General features: G+C 40.0%; 1 protein-coding gene across 3 annotated transcripts; it reads left to right on the top strand.

Annotated features, from left to right (window-relative positions):
- Positions 1–9101: 9101 nt before the first annotated feature.
- On the top strand, positions 9102–22501 carry atp2a1l (ATPase sarcoplasmic/endoplasmic reticulum Ca2+ transporting 1, like). Of its 3 annotated transcripts, XM_074619178.1 has the most exons (24): positions 9103–9345; positions 10318–10335; positions 10738–10820; positions 12038–12142; positions 12943–13081; positions 14517–14597; positions 14687–14772; positions 14892–15189; positions 15296–15462; positions 15575–15663; positions 15754–15856; positions 15953–16084; positions 17307–17423; positions 17531–17749; positions 17838–17949; positions 18278–18501; positions 18681–18901; positions 19002–19204; positions 19300–19385; positions 19467–19600; positions 19696–19813; positions 19968–20085; positions 20399–20444; positions 22195–22501. In XM_074619178.1, the coding sequence occupies exons 1-23, from the start codon at positions 9228–9230 to the stop codon at positions 20401–20403; spliced, it is 2976 nt and encodes a 991-aa protein (XP_074475279.1). In that variant the 5' UTR covers positions 9103–9227; the 3' UTR covers positions 20404–20444; positions 22195–22501. The 3 variants fall into 3 exon arrangements, with proteins under 3 accessions (XP_074475280.1, XP_074475279.1, XP_074475278.1); XM_074619179.1 differs by lacking the exon at positions 22195–22501 and having other exon boundaries at positions 9102–9345; positions 20399–20445; XM_074619177.1 differs by lacking the exon at positions 20399–20444.
- Positions 22502–22586: the final 85 nt, after the last annotated feature.

Raw genomic sequence — 22586 nt, 5'->3', positions numbered from 1 at the left:
TTTAATAAGAGTAATATTCACCTTTTGTTTCTACACAGAGGCTGTGTAGAAACAAACTGTGTCTCTCTTTCACGTTCCTCATTCTATATTTATCAAAAAAGGATCCTGTTTCTTTCTCCGGCATTTCTCTGGCTCTTTTTGCATTCATTCGTCTTCCTGTCATCGACGCTCATCTTCAAGACGCTCCGTCTATCGTTTTGCCTTCCTTTTACAGGACCAATGGGGTGAGAGGTGAAGGGTACAGCTGAGGGGGGTTGGCTTTGGATTTAAAAGAGCGGACACTTTTAAATGGAAATTGATTTTCTGTAATTCCCTGTCCTCTCGTTTGATATGAATAGTTCTCTTTCAAAAACTCCTGTAAGGTGAAGCTACACTGAACAAAAACATTTAAGAATTCACTACCCGTTTTCCCATTTATTTAGCAATGATACCCTGTTGCAGACACAATTGTTACCTTTTCCAAACCTGTGCGCAAAATAATGCGGCTAAAACTAAAAGATGTTTATGAGGCATACATATTTATACTGTATCTGTCAAAAAACACATTACTGCAAATCCGTTCTCCATTGGGTGCCTCAGTCTTTCTCATTCTCCTTCAGGAGTATAATCCTCTGTCCATTTTTAGTGGGACGTTAGACTTGAAGTCACCCTTTGGGTGTCACAATTTGTCACTGGCTATGGGGTCTCAGATTCTTACTGCGGCACTGCTGTGTTCTCGGATTATGTTTCCACATTTTTTGTTGGTCAGTGAGTCTCCAGGACTCAGATGTGTCCTTGTTTCTGCTGCTTGTAGGTTAACTGTATTCAATGCTGTTAGAAAAGTGAAAATCTAACTTGGGGTCATAGTTTACGGGGTGCAATCCAATTTTGTGGCTGCAACATGCCCATCAGTCATAGCAATCAACCCCTAAATAGTGTCTTGGGTTAGATAAGAGTACTCAAAATAGACAAGACATTGAAGGTGTAGTATAGTTCATCTTTCAGATGATACCAAATACTGTACATACTAGTTCATACAGCTATGCTGGCCTGGGATACTAAAATGTTTAATTTATGACTGCTATTATGAAACTCCAGAAGGATTTTGTTCATGCGCAGACATAAAAACAACCTCGTCAAATTTTATGCAGCCTGCTGTTTTTGGAAACATACTTGGACGTTGAACATAAAAGTATGTTTTCACTTATGAAATATAATCCCCTTAATAGGTGGAACTGCCAGTAAGTTTATAGTAAGGCTGACAGTGAGGTCTACAGTTGAGGGCTTGATGATGATTTCATCAGAGGTGAAGAAAGAACACTCAAATTAAAGTATTTTTACTTTCTGCAAACAAGTGCTCAAGTAGAAGTAAAAGGTGTCATCTAAATAATTACTTTAGCAAGAGTACTGATATGTCTACTGAAAAAAAAACTAATTGAGAAGTGAGTAACTTCAGGTAAAAAAAAGTAAACAATATACATTTAAGTTTGTAGTTGATTTGTGATGACATTTCACATCATAATCTCCTGATTACACAGTTGGGTAAATGCAGGCCATGAAAATATTCCCATGGCTACATCAACATCCATAAAAAAAACAAATAATTTTACCATATTGAGGGTATGCAAATACAACAAAAATGCAATTTTTTTCTCAAGGGTACTCCAAAAAGTACATTTAACGGAGAAAATAAAACGTGTTACTACCAACCTCTGTAGTTCATACTACAGTGGGAGTGGGGAAAAATCAATACAGTATAGTATCGCGATTGCGTGGCAATTTTGTATCGATACACGGATGTCAAGTATCGCTCTTTTTTGTATTAACTATTAACCTCTTAAGAACCCGGTTGCTATTCTGTCTTTCAGAGGTCGCAGGGGGCTCACTCTTAAAGCTATAGAGGATCAAGATACTGGCATCATATGGAACTAGGAAACCTAAGGAATCCATTGGTACCAATCATGTCATATAAGCTTCTCGGGAAGACTGCCAAATAACCCTCAGAATTTACGCTACATTTTGGCAGGGAAGAACCGGCATGGCCATTTTCAAAGGGAAGGGGTCCCTTGATCTCTGACCTCAAGATATATGAATGAAAACTCTTGCGATGAAGGGAGTAAAAACTTTATCTATTAGATAAAACAGATGTTGGCAAACTGCATAATTTGCAGTTGAAATAAGGTAGTAAATCGCAGTATATCTTATCGCAATACTCAGCATATTGCAAAATGTGTAAAATCGTAATAAGATCGTATCATGACGTCCGTTTTGTGATAATATCGTATCGTGGGGCCTCTGGTGAGTCCCACACCTATACTATAGTAGATCAAACTCTGTATTGTGTAGTAACGATTGTACAGCATAACCCGTATTGTGAATACCTCTGAAATGTACATTGACAGATTCGAGACAGCTGTAGGTCAGATCTGAATTTATCTCGGCCAGTAAAGCTAACAGGATTGATTCTTCAGTTCTTGAGTTTCCCAATAAAACGTCACTGCCAGTAAATTTATCTAAAAAAGCAGAACCGGCCGAGTAAGCGACGGTCCATCTGTAGAACGAAAGCCACTTTTGATCAACAGGCTCACTTTCCTATCGGCTCCCCCGGGGCTTATATAGTACAGCCCTAAGTGTGTGGAATGGTGTGAACAACCCGGAACTCTTCAGCCCGGTGTACCACATGGATACTGATGACACCGTGGAGTCAAATGTGCCCTCCGACATCCTGTCGTATTTTCCCCCAATAGTCCGAAGTTACGAGTCGGAGCTAAAGGTCCGGCGTTCTGACATAAAAAAAGCTGCAAAGCTGTCGTGGTGCCATGCCCAGCAGCACAGTGTCACCTGCTCTATTTATATCTCGTGAGGAATTCTGGATTCAGAGACTCAGCTGCCACTTCTATTATTACTATTAGCTAATGCTGTAACAAGTACCCAGCTAACACCGACACTGTAGCTCCTTTATCCATTGCCTTATTGCACGGTACTAATTATGTCCTCACTGTCAATACCACGCATGTTATCTGAATTAATGTTGTTGTGGTCTTGTGTCTGGCGAGTGTTGTATTAATCAATAGAATTGCACTTCCTGGTGATCAGGTTGTTTTTCATAAGACTAGATGAATCTTTATAACTACCAGCTATTGTAAATGAGAATACCTTCACGTTATTATGCCCCTACAAATGGATGCTATTGATCCAACAACCCACAGAAGACAATAACCTTCTTTAGGAAATACATCGTTCATCGCCCCCCCCACGTCTTTAAGTGACAAATGTCGCCATTTCCCTCTCGCTTTGCTTGTGCCGTGCAAGTCAGCAGAGACAGACTTAGTTGCATAAGATAGCCATGCGTACAGCTGCACCGCCACAGCACTTAACACTTGTACAGAACTGGGAACACGTATAGAGTTCACAAGTGGAGGAGGGAGGGCTCGATGGGTTAAGTCGGCACATGGTGATCCCTCAGCCTGGCACGAGGGCGTGGCGTGTTAGCGCCATGGTGGGAGTTGGATACGACGGGTGTCCCAACTCGCTGGGGTTTACGCTGTAGTAGTCCCGGCACCCACAGGCCACTGACACTTCAGCAATAGACTGAGGCGGAAGATGGAGGGGACGGTGGGGGGGGAAACCTTATCCTTCTGGGATATTGAGTTAAATGTCACTGCTGTGCCCTGAGGGAGACACTGACAGGCCGACCCCTATCACAGTCCCCAAATCTCAGAGGTCAGAACGGCTGTACAACAGCTGAGGCCTGGAGACCGGCTGGGTGAAACAGAGATGGGAACACTGGCAGGACAGAATGAGAATAAAATGTTTAAGCAACATGTCTGTGGAACAAAACAGTTCATACAGCATGACGCTACTGCCAAATTGATCAAATTCACCCCCTTGAAGTTTAATGTACTCACAGTTCAGGTTACCTACACATTTTTTTTTATGGCGTGTAGATATCTTACTAACTATAGAGTGGAATGTAGGTTTACGTGAGTTCATCATCACACTAATCATTCTCATATCTTATAAATTCCAGTGAAATCAAAGAAAATGATTATATACATGTGCTCTAAATGATCAGTTGAATCTTAATGAAATATCTGAATATGTTTGCATGCATACGCTGTACAGCTTTGTGCGCAGCTTTTCAAAAGAGAAGGGAAGTTTAGTGAGTATAATTCTGCTAAAATATGCATTAAACTAAATGCTTCCTGCTCTTCTACATCGTGGATCATTTTCTGTACATTTTGGGAAAGGAATTAGCCCCTCACCAGCAGGACAGAGGGCCGGGTCAGTTGGTCACCAGCAGCTGATTGGAAACTTGAAAGCTGCCACAAAAACAACTTACTATTTTAGACATTCTCGGCGGAGGAGCAGCAGAAGCTCATGTTTGTGTCACCAATAGGCTAATAATAATAAATGTATATACTGTAAATACTGTATGTCCTCATGGTTATGTAGTATATCAGCAGTAAGTTACTCCAATAGTTCTGCAAATATCCAGGAAATGTGTACACCTATTTATAATGTATATATAGTATAAATAAATGTTCTATATATACATTTATCCTGAATGTTTCTAAACTTTTCATTTGCATTATTTCCCCTCAAATTACTGACAGACATATAACCTGAGTTAAATGCTCTAGTTACTAGAAGCATCCGCCCTGCTGGAGTGTCCTTGAGCAAGTCAGTGAGTCTGTTTCAGAGCTGCCACTGCTTTATTTTAATTTTTCTCTTACTGTAAATACAATATCAATAACCTTACAAACAGTAATATTGTATAAAACACATCAGGAAAAGCGACATTCCTTGACAAACAAATGTTTTCCATACCTGTAGGCATAAGAGAAACACCTCAATGAAAAACATTTTAAATCTGATAAAAAAATAGATTACATATCAAGTCAAAAAATAAACTATCCACTGGAATGATGTTGAATTTAAAATTGTTGTAGAATTAGAGGGACATTTCGACATTCATTGTTTATCAGTTTTATTGGCTAGTGAGGAGTTCAAAGCTCTCATTAAGGTCGTTCACACCACGATGTGAGTCGTTGAGGAAAATCATCACTTGAAGTAAGGCTGAAGTTGTGAATTCTAAATGAATAAGTAATTGAAGGTTTAATTGTTAACATTGTTAACATTCAGCCACTAGATGTCGCACTCCCCCTCCCCTGTTCCATTGCATTCACTTCATAACAAGTGGTTGCCAGTTCGTTGTACAACCTGCATATTTATGGTCCAGTGGAGTGAGACTCTGACAGACAGTCAGTCATGTCAAGTGATGAATATTTTGTGGTAAAGTAATGAAGTCATTGTGTGTCATGTAGCTGTAGGCCTACATTAGGTGTGTGTGTGTGTGTGTGTGTGTGTGTGAGAGAGTGTGTACCTCCCCCACTGCCATAGTTTCAGCTGGGAGATCAGCTGTTCTAGCAGCGGAGCATCGTAAAACACACTTCATTCAAACTTGACGGAAACAAAATCAAACTTACCAAAACCGTCTAGGTTAGTCTTTCCAACAATCACCAACTTTGGTTTAGTCGGCCACCCACATCTGAATACTCTCAGATGTGCATCTTTGTTATACATTTTTTGAGGGAACTATAACGTTAGGTACCTAAACGCAACCATCACTAATGATAAGATGATAACGCTCCTCAGGGATAGAAGCTGTTATTTTTCTCATTTTGACAATCCAGCCTGTGACAACACATTAGTTAAGGTTGTAAGGACTATTTATTGGTTTTGTTTAAATATGCCAAACTGTAATTTTATGGGTTATTGTTGTTCGTACGATTAAGTTACGACAGCTAATATGTGCTAACGTCATTTGTCACTTGTTATCACGATTAATATTCACGTATTCTGCAGCCTGATGGAGACACCAGAGTCAGTGCAGCCAGGCGTGGCAGAGGCAGCATCCTTTTATCGTTGAACACTTGGGATTGGTACCGGAGTGAAGCTCAGCGCCTAACTGACAACTAGATCGCTGACGACACAGAAACACCCTGTGTTACCAACGTAGTTATACTATTGGCTCACAAGCCTTGTTAATAGTGGGAACCAAAAGTGAGATGTCCTCCACTGAGATAAACAAAACATTAATTTTGGACCCGTCAAAATAAAAAAAAATAAAAAGATTAATTCACAATCATAATATTTTTTTTTAGAAAAAGCCATACTTTTATTCGGCATCTTTCTAAAAGCTCTGAGGATGTATTATTTTTTTTAATTATTCGTCCACATAAAAATGTTATCAATAACACCTTTAATATTGTATGAAAATTAGTAAAAACGACATTCCTTTACAAACAAACATTTACCATATCTGTTAGCATAATAAAAAAAAACTAAAAGAAAAGCACATTAATCTTGATGAAAATAAATTAAAAAATCAAGTCAAAAAATGATCTATCCATTGGGATGATGTTAAATTTAAAATTATTGTAGAATTAGAGGGACACTTCGTGGTCATTCTTTTTAGTGGAGTCATAAAGCTCTCATTAGGGTCGTTCACACCACGATGTGAGTCGTTGAGGTCATGTAAATAGTTTAGGTCACAAGGAAAATCATCATTTGAACTGAGGTGTAAGTTGTTAATTCTAAATATATAATTAATTAAATACAAAGCTGGATCATAGAAGAGTGAAATTAGCATTGTTTATCAGCTATAAAAGAATATAGAAGTGAGGTAGTGAACACTGCTGTGATATAAATATAAGAGGGTAAAGGATCGTGATTCAGAGCTAAGCAAAGCCATATTGTTATTATGAGCAAAAACAGGACATTGCAAAAGATCACATTATTATCATTATTTACAGTAAAGTGTTTCAATTGGTTCAAACAACACATCACCAACATGTTTTATCGTTATTTGTTGAAGTCATTACATACTGCTCATCACGCTATAGTGCCGTACACAAATAGTTTTCCGTTTCCCTCAAGCACATTTAATTTAATGCTTGATGGTCACGCTTCAAGTGACATTGGTATTCAAGTGAAACATGACACAGTAAAACATACAGTATACTATTGATGATGCAGATGGCTGACTCTGGCAGCTGTTGACATTTTTCTGGAACAGTTTGACCAAAAATAAACTTTGGCTAATGCAACGTGTTACGTAATAACTTCCAATAAGTGCATTTTTTTTTTTTAGAGTAAAGCCTATTTCACACTGAAAACAAAATAGATCTTTGCACTTTAGCACTGTAACACTGCACAACAACGTATCACAGGAATAAATAGATTGCAGCAAAAATGTGCCCCATAGCTGTCAAAGGTGGTGAGCAGTGACCACTGCTGCTCTTACAGGGACACCTGTCAGTTTATTGATTAGCAACAGCAACTTGAATTCCTGTCTGCACCCCCCCGGTAGCCTGTTTACTGCTGTTAAAACAAATAGTAAATCAACAGAGTTTGTGCTCAACATTATGTTTTATACTGAGTTTTCACTACACGAAGTGTTACTGATGTATTGTTGTCAAAAAGAGAGCAAATAATGAGTGATCAAACCCTTAGCTACTATACAGATTCCTTAATAAAAACTGTAGTATATGTAAATAATATGTTATTTTAACCCATTTGTGCCCAAAGACTATATTTAGTATGATATGGAAATATGCCACAACATCTGTTGTGATTGGTCAAAAGTCTTGAAATTTGGTACGGACATGCTTTGGGCCGGTATCAACAGTAGAACTTTGAAATGTTTAAATCCCATGAAAAATCACACTTTTATTAAAGAGTCAAAGTCAGAATCTTTGAAAAATGAGCTAAAATGCTAACATTATGTTTATTAAATGTTATTTTTTTTACACTGCATGTGCTCATATCTTTGATATTCAACTTGTTATGAGTTTATAGATACCAAATACTTGATTGTGCCCCTTGTAGTTTCTGAGACATTTTCTTATCATACTACATCTTGTGTTTGGGCACATGGGACTACTGTTTTTCCTAAGAAAACTTTTCAGTTTGACCGATTTTGAATATGTCTTCACATTTGTGCTTAGGCAAGCCCAGAGAACATTTCCACCAAAGTTAAGATTTAAAATTTCAGTTGTGTGCACAAATGGGTTAAGTCATGTGTATTCTCATTTTTCCAATATCAAATTCAATGCTGTCAATCCACCACAAGAGGCCATTGTGCCTCACTGAACAGTAATTTGTGGCCGGATCATCTGTCGTGCATCCACCTAAGCCGCTCCATATCTCCCCGCTGCCTTCCTTTCCTCATAAAAAAAGAGAAATAAAACTTGATCCTCCTGTATCTGCAGCCGGGGCTTTGCCTCTGCAGTGCGATAGTGTGACACGCTGGCTGTCCTCTTGACATTCCTGTCCCCCCAGAGATCATTCCTCTACTACACACTCACTTTTCCTTTTATCATCCCCATGTCTTACTTAACTAGGTTTATTATCAGGTCTGGTGTGTCTGTTATTACGAGTGGCTCCGCAGAACTTGAGATAAATGGACACGTGTTGGTGATGCAGATCTGTTGCACAAAGTTCTGGTTTCTGGTTTGAGCTGTGAACTTCATCATGTGTCAATGCGCCAACATGTCTAACGCACATTCTCCATGTAAAAATGCCGGCTAATTCTTGTACTAAATTATCCGTCTACCATCTCCCCTCTTCAATATCTCTCTAGTTCACTCCTCTCTCTCTCTCTCTCTCTCTCTCTCTCTCTCTCTGGCTCGGCCACCTTCCTCAGCAGAAACCAGTTGAGCCGTCACTCAATGTGCCCCCCCTCCCCTCTTCTCCTCCCCTCTGGATGATCTCCTGTCTCACTCTCTCACCTTCTCCCTTCGTCTTATTCCACTGACCATGCATGTTCCAAAAACAGATCTCATTTTCATCCACGGTGTGACCCCCCACCCCCTCCCCCGTCCCCCAGCCCCTTCGCCACCACTCTCCTGCATTACCTCCTCTCCAAATCCAAGCCATGTTCCTGTCCAAGTCCACCATCTCACCTCCCCATTGCTCCACCTCGAGCCCCACCCGCACACCCCCCACCACCACCACCACCATGCCCTCCCATGCTGGAATTTGGGGGCGTGTGCCGGCGGGGTGTCCACCAATCCTGAGCCCTTTGGTGGTATAAAACCCTGAACATGTATGCGGTTATTCGCTCTTTCTGTCAGTCTAGTACTCCTGAATAGGAGGGTGCCACGCTTCTAGGTTGCGGGTGGTGGAACAAGGGAAAAACTGAGAACAACTAAGAAGTAAAAGAGCGCGTCTATCCAGAAAGGATGGAGAACTCACACATGAAAAACCCGGCTGAATGCCTGGCTAACTTCGGTGTGAACGAGAATACCGGTCTCACTCCTGACCAGTTCAAGAAGAACCTGGACAAGTATGGCTTCAATGGTGAGAGTCAGGGATGGGGTGGGAGGCCTTCTGAGAGAGGAAAGACAAAGTCACTGTTTGGCAACTAGGCCACATAGAGAAACTTCTCACTTCACGGTTAAAGAAAAAATTTATTGTGTTTGCATTGAAAATATTCCACAAAGTACATCTGCTATGATAGTTTGGAGGTGTTTTCCTGAGTCAACACCAATGGAGTCGGGCTTGGTTGAGATTTTGCATGTGATGCTTTTTTAGAGAGGAGTTGCAACAGCTGGTAGAAATGCAGAGACATTGAGAAGCAGAGACTTTGAGGGCTTTGAAGAGCTATTTAAAGATAGCCAAAGAAGATGGCTGGAGAGCGAGAGAGACAGGTGATGGCTCAAGAAGCTTCCTGGGTGATATATGGGGCGGGCGTTAACAAGAGAGATGGATAATTTTAGGCCCGGGTAGAAAGGGGAGGTCCTTAGATGGCTTACGTCTAAATGATCCGTAATATGATTGCTAATCAATAACCAGTGGATTGGCAAATTAGGCAGTGTAATATGGTATTATATTCATATGCATTCTTTGTTTTCACTGTGATGTTTCTGTTGCTGTGGAACATTTTTAGCTGCCATTCAACATGTTTTATTTTGTTTACAAGTTAAGGATTTATAAAGTGATACCCACTGCAGTGAGATTTTCATTAGGCCTAGGTCAAAGCTGATTCAATATCAAATACAGTACAATGTTTTTTTTTAATTTCAGGCTTCCATGCATTGCTTAAAGTCATTAAGTGTAAATCACACAGGGATTTTTGAAAAGATGGAAGTTAGAGAGTTTCAGAAACCAAAGATCATCTTATACCAAGAAGTATAACTTTTCTCCCAAAGTTGTTTCTTGATGAACGCCATGTTTCTTTTCTGAATATTAATCATTTTAACTGAGCATCCTTTTTCCTGTCTTTCTGTCTCCACAACCTTCCTGCTCCTTCACCTTCGTCTCCAACTCCAGAGCTGCCCGCTGAGGAGGGTGAGTTTTTTTTTTGTTTTTTTTTTACAAAATATGTAAATCTGAACAAGAACTTCCAGACACCTGATTCGACCCACTTGGGAAAACCATCAATAGTACTCTGAAAAGGGTTGTAATAATGATACATGCAGGCTGCAGTTTGATTGTGTGATGCCCACGTGCTAATGACTAGCACTGTATGATACATTTTGAATATCATTTTAACAACAAAGATCTGAAAACTGAATTTCCCCAAGAGGGATTAATAAAGTATACCTTCCTTCTTCTTCTTCTTCTAAATCCATACTTTATATATTCCCTTTGCACCGAAATACACTTTGCACATTTCAGTAATTACATTTATATTTTGTGATAATTATCCATTGATTTATATTCATTTATTTCCTTGTCTGTCTCACTCAGGTAAGAGCGTCTGGGAGCTGATCAGGGAGCAGTTCGAGGACTTGCTCGTCAGGATCCTGCTGCTGGCTGCCTGCATCTCTTTTGTAAGTAAACAAGCATTGGTATTTTTATTTTTTTTAATCATGTCAGTAACTCTAAACTCTGGTTATTCCTGTCACGTTCATTTTAAACTCAAGTAACAGCAGTAGGATTTATAGTAGACATAATAGTAGCAACAAATTCCACGAGACACTGACACCACGTGGGATCACTTGGCTTTTATCTACAAAAGAACAGCTGCATACTTTTACAATTCTCATTAACAAGAATAAACTCGTCACAATGCGTTTTCTCACATTTACATATTTGGCACAATAATCTCTCGGCTCCTCTTACATTCTTTATTGCCGTCCTGAAAACAGGTCATTATAATGCATTTAACTTTAAAACCCATCACAGTAACTCTTCCAGAAAACAAGCAGTTGATCATTTCTGTCTGGTCACTTTGTCCAGATAAAGAACTTCTTATCCCCCTCCACCCCTCCATGTGTTTTTGCGGACGACAACTTGAGAGGAGGGAGACAGATTGCAAGGGCTTGTAGGTGTATTAATTCCTATGCCCAGCTTTCTCCCCTTCGGGCAGCTGTCATGATGGCCTTAGAAGGCGAATATTGAGGAGCCAGTGAGAGATGGGGGGTCAGGAAAGTATAGGGGGGCCGAGGGCTATGGGTTTATTTAAAGAGAGCCCCAAGCTGAGGAGAGAAACTGAATCCTTCGGGAAAGGTCAGGCCTGAAGGAAGGAACGAAGGGCCTCCATGGAGAGAGGGTTGAAGTCTGGAGGAGCAAAGAGTTCTGGGACATTGAGATCAAATTAATAACAATTACGTAACCATATTATGACATACAAATATGTTATCAAAATAACAGGTGAAAAGATAAAAAATTCTCAAAGTAAATGAAGACAAGGTCTTGAAAATGAGCTGTATAAATAAAATCATCATACTTTTATCACATTGTTGCATGTTATTTTATACTATATACTAAGTGAAACATGCTAAATGCATATAAAACTATAAATTCCCATGAAAAGCCTCCACAATCCCTGAAACTATACCCTTTTATTATTCAGACTTTACATATTATGAACAATCTTATAAAGCTTTGAGGAATCTTTTTATTCAGGCACAATCCGATTGTTTAAACAATGTTTATTGTACATTAAATACAGATGTTCGGACATATTTGCATGCTGTTTTCTCAGGAGCACTGTCACTGTTGTCTCACACCAACACTGATTTGTTCTCTACCGCTCTGACGTCAGGTGCTGGCCTGGTTCGAGGAAGGTGATGAGACCGTCACCGCCTTTGTGGAACCCTTCGTCATCCTCCTTATCCTCATCGCCAACGCTATCGTTGGTGTGTGGCAGGTCAGTGACAATGCCCGGCGCGTTGAGCAATAAGACGTATCCATTGCAAATGATGACAGAAAGTACACAGGCTCCAGTTACTGCCATGTTTTCTACCCAGACGTGGTTGCTCAACTGGAATAGTTGGTTTGTGCTTTAAAGTAGCTGTTACAACACAGAGTAAATCTTCACTCTAGCTTCAATTTAAGATGATACATATGATACGTTCACCAGATGGGTGATTCACATTATGCAGGTCATGCTCTTCTACATGCATGCCATTAAGTAATTGGCACTGCTGTCAGGCAGCTACAGGAACATCCCCTCCAAGTGTCGAAAATCAGCTGCTTCGTTCCTATTTTTCCTCTTAAGACAGAACTGTAATCTGCTATTAGGAGATTTCATCTCTGAAGCCAGCGTGTACTTTCTTGTTGCACACTTCCTCAGTTAGATTATGTATATTAACATAGATCCATGCACAACCGTCCACACAATATTTGGTATTTATTTGGAGAAAGAAAAAGACAAAAGTGTCGTACTCATGTGTCATCAGTAGGTTGTGTATTGGTGTGTGATTGCTGTGTGTAATGATTCAAAGCCTGCTAGAGGACATTGTCAGTGCCAGACCAAAGACAACATGAGTATGGATTACATTCAAGGAAAAACAGGCGTGTTGACATCAGTTTATTGATCATTTTTAGTGTGGCTCAAAATTTGTGAATGTGTGTATTTATATTTTTATTTTAGCTGAGTCCCCCTCCCCTCCTTTACTCATTTTGACTTTTTTAATGACTGTGTCTTCTTGTTTGTTTGTGCCACAGGAGCGTAACGCTGAAGATGCCATCGAGGCTCTCAAGGAGTACGAGCCTGAGATGGGCAAGGTTTACCGTTCTGACAGAAAGAGTGTGCAGATGATCAAGGCCAGACAAATTGTCCCCGGAGACATTGTGGAGGTGTCTGGTAAGAAACGTCAAGATTGTTCATCATTCTGTCAGCCTGATCTGTAAACGTCAGGGGGATAACATCCCTGTTAGTCACAGTCTGTTATGTCAAATAGTCTTCGCTGTGTAATTATAATGTAGCTGTGAAAAGATAAAAACAAAGATCCAGTGAGTTAAAGGAAGACAATTCAGGATATATGCGTCTGGAAATGCCTCGTGTCTTTTTAAGGCAATGTGAGTAGCACTGCTGTGAAAACATGCTGACTGAAGGAAAGCAAAATCAGGAGTATAAATACCCCCACTAGCACCTGCCGCACCTCTTCTCCCCTCGCTGCCATTGCCCACTTCTGTTTATTTGTCAGTGTACACCTGTTGCCTCTCCAGCTGGTTGTAACCCCCCCCCTACCCATGTGTGGTTCACTCTCATTGGGCCATGCATGTGTACGTTTGGTAACACTTCATTTTACAGCAAATTTCATGGTAAATAGGTGATAATTAGCAAGTAACCTATTTGAAATTTCTTTGGAATTACTGCCAAATTACCCCAATATTTACCTAACAATTTATCGAAAATTACTTTATTATAAACATTATTTAATAATTATATGCTTAAATAGTATATATCGTTAAAATAAGGCCCTTAGGCTTGAGAAGCGGCTGTGTGCTGCTCTTCATCAGAGGTGGAAAACCAAAACATATAGAAGACACTTCTGATCAGCACAAATCTCCCCATTGTGTGACTTATTGTCGACACAAATGTGATGATTTAGGGAGTTTTTAAAGAAATTTCAAAGAAGTTATTTGCTAATAATTATCTATTTATCAGCAGACATGAAAATAAAGCATATCAATTAACTTTGTATTTTTTTCCTGGAAATGTATTAAATAAATTACCAGCTATTTACTACTGCTTATTGGGAAATAATTATTAAATAATGTTTATAATAGATATAAAATGATAATAATAAAAGTCCAGAGTCAAGTCCGAAGCCCAGACAGCCAAACATAGTAATTTTTGATACATTTTGAGGTAATTATTGGGTGAATTTGGCATTAATTCCAAAGAAATTTCAAATACTTGCTAATTATCACCTAATTACCATGAAATTTGCGGACCTGTAAAATGAAGTGTTACCGTCCGTTTCAATATAAATCCATGGATCATTTTATAGAAAGTTACTCTGAGCATTTGACTCTAAATTTAGTATAACTTCTACCATATTTGTTGAACTATTTTTCAGCTAAAGATTTCATGATGGGTGACATAGATTGTGTTAATCACAACTATTACAGTCACTTGAATGTTATGGAGGTGCAAATATAATTAAAAATAAACCATAGTTGCGTTTATTTTATGTTCAATGTAATTAAGAAAATATAGATGCATTCTAGGACAATTTAGTATAAATACCAAGAATTCATTTTAATGATGACTTCTCTGTGAATCCCAACAGTTGGTGACAAAGTCCCCGCTGACATCAGACTTGTTTCCATCAAGTCCACAACCCTGCGTGTTGACCAGTCCATCCTTACCGGTAAGTTTTCAAGAAACCTTAAATCTGCACCACATGTTTTTTCTGCCCAAACTCTATCGGCAGTTTTGAGTAAATGCTTTCTCTCCCAGGTGAGTCCGTTAGTGTGATCAAGCACACTGAGGCCGTTCCCGACCCAAGAGCTGTCAACCAGGACAAGAAGAACATGCTCTTCTCTGTAAGTGCCTTTTACCAACATCAATATTTCATCTTCACTGTGTTTCAAGTTTTTTCCTGTTACTCCTTTTTTCCCTAGCATTACCTGTTCTTTGACCTTTCTTTTCCTCTCCTCTGTAGGGCACTAACATCGCTGCCGGCAAGGCCATTGGTGTTGCTGTGGCCACCGGAGTCTCCACTGAGATCGGTAAGATCCGTGACCAGATGGCTGCCACCGAGCAGGAGAAGACTCCTCTGCAGGCCAAGCTGGACGAGTTCGGCGAGCAGCTGTCCAAGGTTATCTCCCTCATCTGTGTTGCTGTCTGGGCCATCAACATTGGCCACTTCAACGACCCCGTCCACGGAGGCTCATGGATCCGCGGCGCTGTCTACTACTTCAAGATCGCCGTCGCTCTGGCTGTGGCTGCCATCCCCGAGGGTAAGGGAAGCACGTCGTTAAAGCCAGAAAGCGACAGTTAGAGTGAGTGTATGTGTTCCTCCGCCGCTTGTTTATCGCACTCACAGTTTTACCCAACGTCTCTCAGGTCTGCCCGCTGTCATCACCACCTGCCTGGCCCTTGGTACCCGCCGTATGGCCAAGAAGAACGCCATTGTCAGAAGCCTGCCCTCTGTGGAGACCCTGGGCTGCACCTCTGTCATCTGCTCCGACAAGACTGGCACCCTCACCACCAACCAGATGTGTGTGACCAAGGTGGGAGAAACAAGCTTAACACTCAAAAAGGAAATTGTGTCGTCGACAGTTTGTCTATAAAACTAGCCTACTTCGGATACAATTAAAACGTTCTTTGTTTCCTCCGCCACAGATGTTCATCATCAAGAGCGCAGAGGGCGATCACGTCAGCCTTGATGCCTTTGATATCTCTGGCTCCAAGTACACCCCCGAGGGCGAGGTGTAAGTTGGTTTTCATCATTCAAATCCAGTATCATTAAAGAGCACATGAACCATCTCTCATTTATTTCTAATTCTCTCTTTGTCTTTCAGTTCCCAGGGAGGTTCCAAGACCAACTGCAGCACATACGACGGCCTTGTTGAGCTGGCCACCATCTGCGCCCTGTGCAACGACTCCTCTCTGGATTACAACGAGGTAAAGTCATTAAGTCATGCTGTGTATTTGTTACGCTGAAACCTCACAACCTTCCACAGTTTAACCAATTATCTCCATCTCCCTCCTTTTCACCAGTCCAAGAAGATCTATGAGAAGGTCGGTGAGGCCACTGAGACCGCTCTGTCCTGCCTGGTTGAGAAGATGAACGTGTTCAACAGCAACGTGAAGAACCTGTCCAAGATTGAGAGAGCCAACGCCTGCTGCTCTGTAAGTCTCCTCCTGCCATTTGCAACATTTTGTTATATATAATAATTCACATTTTTATTGTTAACACAGCTAATTGTGAACCATTGAAAACTATTAGTTATTTGGGTCAGTCCTACCTGTTCCAAAGAATTTACAGTTTTTATTTTTTAATTAAGGCCAACCTGTGGCGTGTGGAGTCATAGGAGTGCCATAATAAAAAATAAATCTGTAAAAGATTAAGAAAAGAAATGTGTAAATATATAAAAAGAAAAAAAGAAAATAATAAATACATAACAAAATATAAAAGAATAATTATGAGCATTTTCATTTATTTTCACATTTATTTTTTCATTTCTTTCTATATATATTTATTGATGTATTTTATATATATATATATATATATATATATATATATTTATTGATGTATTTTAAATATATATATATATATATATTTATTTTTTGCATATAAATTAATTATTTTCTGTATATTTTTTAAATAAAAGCATCGGTTCATGTATCCAGGAATTGACCAAGGCCTATAGAAAGGAGGCTAGATCACGCGTCATATCTCCGGGGGTATAACACATGCGCAGTAAAATCTGGTCTGCACCCGCCGAAATTGAGCCAATTGCAACGCACGACCGCAGCTTCAGTTACACTGCGCATGTGTTATACCCCATTACCCAAGACCCATGTCCACCCGTGACCCAGCCTCCTTTCCATAGGCCTTGGAATTGACTACTCAGCCTGGGCAGGAAGGCCCACCCAAAACCAGTTGATTGTTAGCTTGGCTCTTCAAGGAATAGCAAAAGCAATAAAGAAAAAGCAAAAGTAATAGGGAAAAGCATAAGGAAAAATAAAGGGATGAAAAATAAATATATTACATTATATAACAATAAATAAATACAATAAAAAGACAGAAAAAATAGAGTAATTTATATGTAATAAATAAATAAATATATATTTTTAAATACATAAATAAATATATACAGATTAAATGAACAAATAAAGGTGAAAATAAATGAAAATGTATTCTTTAGTATTCTTTTATATTTTTTTATTTGTTTATTTATTATTTTATTTTTTTCTCTTTATATTTCCGCATTGTTTATTTACTTATATATTCTTTTATTTATTCCTCTTTATATTTCCACATTTATTTTCTTATTCCTTTACAGATTTATTCTTTATTGACTCCATAGTGGCGAGGCGACTCTAATAAAAAAAACATTTTATCCAACAGGTGGTCAAGCAGCTCATGAAGAAGAACGTCACTCTGGAGTTCTCCCGTGACAGGAAGTCCATGTCCGTGTACTGCACTCCCACTAAGGGTGATGGTGGCGCCAAGATGTTTGTGAAGGCAAGTTGCTTCCTTTTTTCCATCTCACAGCCTTTTGGTCAGACACCTGCTCTTTGACGGTGCAGCATTCAACACAACACAAAATAATCATCCTGTTTTCTCCGCAGGGTGCACCCGAGGGTGTGATTGACAGGTGCGCATATGTACGTGTTGGCACCACCCGCGTGCCCCTGACCAGCGCCATCAAGGAGAACATCCTGGCCGTCATCAAGGAATGGGGTACCGGCCGCGACACCCTGCGTTGCCTGGCCCTCGCCACCCGTGACACCCCACTGAAGATGGAGGAGATGAAACTCGAGGACTCAACCAAGTTCGCCGATTACGAGGTGAGAACTCAAACACCTTGATATTTAGATGTGTGGGTGCAACTGTGACTACGTGTGAGATTAACTCCATTCACGCTTCTCTCCTCAGACTGACCTGACCTTTGTTGGCGTTGTTGGTATGCTGGATCCCCCTCGCAAGGAGGTCTCTGCCTCCATTGAGCAGTGCAGAGCTGCTGGAATCCGTGTCATTATGATCACTGGTTAGTATTATGGGATGAATGTGATGTGTTCTCTTGTAGAACATTATCATATGAATTATGTCTTTTACGTAGTAATTACATAGTATTTTTTGGCAATAATTACAGGGAATTATATTATCTAAATGTAAACAAAAGTGTAGCCCTACAAAGTTTTATATAAAGTTCTTCTATTTGTTAAAACATCCACTGTAACCATTTCTATCTCCACTATACAGAACTTAAAATAGCTATATCTACTCCTTTAGTTTTTTATACATCCACTCCCCCATGTTTTACACCTTAGACTCTCCACCAAACTTCTCCTTCTCCAAACTTCTCTATATTTCAGGTGACAACAAGGGAACCGCTATCGCTATCTGCCGTCGTATTGGCATCTTCAAAGAGGATGAGGATGTTGAGAACAAGGCCTACACCGGACGCGAGTTTGACGATCTGCCCCTCCACGAACAGCCCGCGGCCGTGAGCAGAGCCTCCTGCTTCGCCCGTGTGGAGCCATCCCACAAGTCCAAGATTGTGGAGTACCTGCAGGGTCTTGATGACATTACTGCTATGGTAAGTGAGCTCAGCAGCATTAAATACAACCTGACTTCACACACACACAGTACGTGTGTTTTTCAGCCGTCCTAGTCGTGGTTTCGTGCCCAGTATTTAAAGTATTTGTTGTTGTTATTTGACCGTGTGTAGTTTGTGTAGTTTGAGAGTAACTTATGCTTCCTCTCCTCTGAACCCAGACTGGTGATGGTGTGAACGATGCCCCTGCCCTGAAGAAGGCCGAGATCGGCATCGCCATGGGCTCTGGCACTGCCGTTGCCAAGTCTGCCTCTGAGATGGTCCTCGCTGACGACAACTTCTCTTCCATTGTGGCTGCTGTTGAGGAGGGCAGAGCTATCTACAACAACATGAAGCAGTTCATCCGCTACCTCATCTCCTCCAACGTTGGTGAGGTCGTCTGGTGAGTGGCTTATGTAGAACGCACTCTGATACACACCTAAACGCCATGTTTCTCTCTGCCTCTGGCTGACTTCGGCCTGTTGTATTATTTCCTCTCTCAGTATCTTCCTGACCGCTGCTCTGGGTCTGCCTGAGGCTCTGATCCCCGTCCAGCTGCTGTGGGTTAACCTGGTTACTGACGGTCTGCCCGCCACCGCTCTGGGCTTCAACCCCCCTGATCTGGACATCATGGACAAGCCCCCACGTTCCCCCAAGGAGCCCCTGATCTCTGGCTGGCTGTTCTTCAGATACATGGCTATTGGTGGTAAGTAGGACTTTGGACATTATGTTTGGCTTTTGTTTAAATCTAGGAGAAACCCTACACCTGTCTACACTGACACTGTTATGTTTCCCTAACAGGATACGTCGGTGCTGCCACTGTTATGGGTGCTGCCTACTGGTTCATCTATGATGTAACTGGCCCCGGTGTCACCTACTACCAGCTGGTAAGTAATTGTCTCTCTTTCATGTTGTCTTTCACACACTCAAATGCCGACACGTAATAACCTCACCTCTCCTCTGTGCAGTCCCACTTCATGCAGTGCCACGAGGACAACGAGGACTTCGCCGGAGTCAATTGTCATATCTTTGAGGCCTCTCCTCCCATGACCATGGCCCTGTCCGTGCTGGTCACCATTGAGATGTGCAACGCTCTCAACAGGTAATACTCCACATGTGATGATGATACATTTGATGATAACTCCAGGGGTTTCTTCAGGTGTTTTCATAGTTCCTTTTCTTTTTTTCTTTTCCAAGCTTGTCTGAGAACCAGTCTCTGATTCGCATGCCCCCATGGAGCAACTTCTGGCTGCTCTCCGCCATGGCCCTCTCCATGTCCCTCCACTTCATGATCATCTATGTTGACCCTCTGCCCGTAAGTCAGCCAGCAGTGCTCCCTACAGATTGATTTAAGAGCCGCGTATGTAACGTAAAGTTCTAGGATATTGAAATAGTGTCCTCTGTGACGTGTAGTTTTTGTCGTAGTTGCTCTCCACTGTAGTCCTGACTCCCTCTCTTTCGCCCCCCAGATGGTATTCAAGCTGACCCATCTGAACGTCGACCAATGGTTGATGGTCTTGAAGCTTTCCTTCCCCGTCATCCTCATTGATGAGGTGCTGAAGTTTGTGGCCCGCAACTACGTTGATTGTAAGTAGCCTCGCATTTTTGCACATTCACTATTAAACATTTTTTTTTTTTTTTTTTTTTCCTAAAATAACAGTTCTGATCTCATTTAAGAAGATTGAATCTGATTTTAATTTATTAATACTGTCATCTCTTTTGTTAATTATTCATTCATATTTTAACTAAGTGCAATTCTTCTTCATCCTGCACATCTGTCATCTCATTTTATAACATCATCTGTCTACAAATTCATCAGAAGTTTATAATGTCTGTTTTGATTTGCCTAATTCCATCCCTCCCTCATCATTAACTCACTTAACCCCTCGTTGATTTCCAGACTAAACTCAGTTAACCCACCACCATTAGCCTGTAACTAAATCAAGGTATTCCTCAACCCGAACTGCTACAGGTTATCACTGTGTATCTGTAGTTTGTCTGCATGTTGGTGTATTTTTCTATTTTGTTGTTGTATGTTCCTGCTCTTATGTGAATCAGTCCTCAGTGTTGTCTAGGCATAATGGCGTTAAAACATACTGGAATCACTTTACCTTACATAATGTTAAGTAAAAAATATTTTTATTGCAGTACAGAAAGGACACACATCTTTTTTTTTGTAAATGTTCTTTTAGTAAAAAGCAAACTATCTTACATAAGGTAATCATAAATCATAAGGTCCCCCTGCATGAATATATATAAAAGGATAAATAAAAAAAATACATATCAACATTGTTAAAATCTATTCTTTCTTACATGATAATTCCTGTATTTTATTTTTAATTAGGCTCTATTTTTAACTTCTCTACCATGATAGCGAGCGAGACAGCTCTTTCAAGTCACTCGTGAGGATATTCACGATTATCCTGATAATGGAAATTTGCCACAATCAACTCACTGTGAGAGGTTGTTATCGCAATCCGCGATAAAAAAACAATATCGTCCAATCCCTAGTGGTGTCTACTTTATATATTATCACACTCGTGTTAATGTGGAACTCTGGCTTCTCCAAACTACTTCATGACATAATTGAGACAATAAATCCGTCACGAATTGACAAGGTGACCCGATGACTAATGAGTGGGGAGATCCCTGAGTGCTGCTCTCTGTATCTGATGTCCTCCTCTGAGCTCTGTGTTTAGTTAGAAGAGGAGTTAATCGCCTCGAAGTTGCTGCTGTCAATGTCAATGAATTACAGCGTGTCTGTTGGGTCGTTTCTGTCTGTAGGTAGAAGTTTGACCCGTGCCTGTTCTGGTGCCACTTGTCCCAACAAAATTTGACTCTTAACAGGATAATGGTGTATGAGCAGTTAGGGCTGCAACTAACAATTATTTTCATTATCGATTAATCTGTCGATTATTTTCTCGATTAAACGATTAGTTGTTTGGTCTATAAAATGTCAGAAAATGGCGATCAGTGTTTCCCAAAGCCCAAGATGACGTCCTTAAATGTCTTGTTTTGTCCACAACTCAAAGATATTCAGTTTACTGTCATAGAAGAGAAAAGAAACCAGAAAAAAATCACATTTAAGAAGCTGGAATCAGAGAATTTAGACTTTTTTTTCTTTAAAAAATTACTCAAACTGATTAATTGATTATCAGAATATTTGCCGATTAATTTAATAGTTGACAACTAATTGATTAATCGATGCAGCTCTGAAGCAGATAATGAATGACAATATAATATTACACAGTTAAGATATATCTTAATAGGAGTTATAATTGAAGGAAAATGCTGTACATTAATAAACACTTAAAATGCCCTTATATCTACATATCACTACACTACGATGTGTTATGAACAGCTTATTATATCTTTACATACTGCTTATATATTAAAAATGGGGTGTTGCCGAACTCTTTATAAAATATTTTTAAATGGGATTGTCATGCTGTTCGTGTATAGTGACTCCACCACCTCAGTTTGCTTGCTGCTTTCATTAGATTTAAGCAATTGCTCTGAAGTGAGAAGGTTATGTTATAGATTACATCATGCTTTCTTAGTGAGATAAGTTCAATTTTTGGGGAACTTTCTCACACTTTGACGTAGTAATGATCATGTGTTTGTCTGCAAACTTCGCTTAAGTGACCAAATTACACGTCCTTTCCCACTCTGATTTATCCATTTTCTCTTTATCAGGTACAGAGAAATAGAGATGTAGAAGAAGAGGATCTTAAGGGTTGGAGAGAACGAGGCGAAGAAGAGAGAAACCAAAGAGGGGAAGCCATAGTGAGCCAACCAATAGAAGAGAGAGGAGAAAACAGGAAAATGTACAAAAAAAACAATAAATCTTGTCAAAAAAATCGACATAAACATAGCCTCTATATAAGGAAGGAGATTTAATCCAAATGAAGGGAGGTATCCCTGTCGATAAAGTATTAAAATATTTAAGATTTTATTCTCAGAAATAAAGTATGTATTAAAAGTGATTTTTTTGTTAAACTTGGATATTCTCAGCTGTTGTGTTTTTGTGTCCTCTGTCCATTTTCATATGATTGACTTTCCAGCTCATTATTTTTAGTCTTTGTTGC

The sequence above is a fragment of the Sebastes fasciatus genome, chromosome 20 (genome assembly GCF_043250625.1).
Source record: "Sebastes fasciatus isolate fSebFas1 chromosome 20, fSebFas1.pri, whole genome shotgun sequence".
NCBI classification, from domain to species: Eukaryota; Metazoa; Chordata; class Actinopteri; order Perciformes; family Sebastidae; genus Sebastes; species Sebastes fasciatus.
This window is presented reverse-complemented; position numbering and strand designations above follow the sequence as displayed.

What these genes read in the sequence shown, in the direction of transcription:
- atp2a1l (XM_074619177.1), top strand. Translation starts at nt 9,228, where the DNA reads ATGGAGAACTCACACATGAAAAACCCGGCTGAATGCCTGGCTAACTTC. An exon ending in AGAAGAACATGCTCTTCTCT is followed by an intron (nt 14,773 to 14,891) that starts GTAAGTGCCTTT and finishes TCTCCTCTGTAG; the next exon opens with GGCACTAACATCGCTGCCGG. An exon ending in CAGATACATGGCTATTGGTG is followed by an intron (nt 19,205 to 19,299) that starts GTAAGTAGGACT and finishes TTTCCCTAACAG; the next exon opens with GATACGTCGGTGCTGCCACT.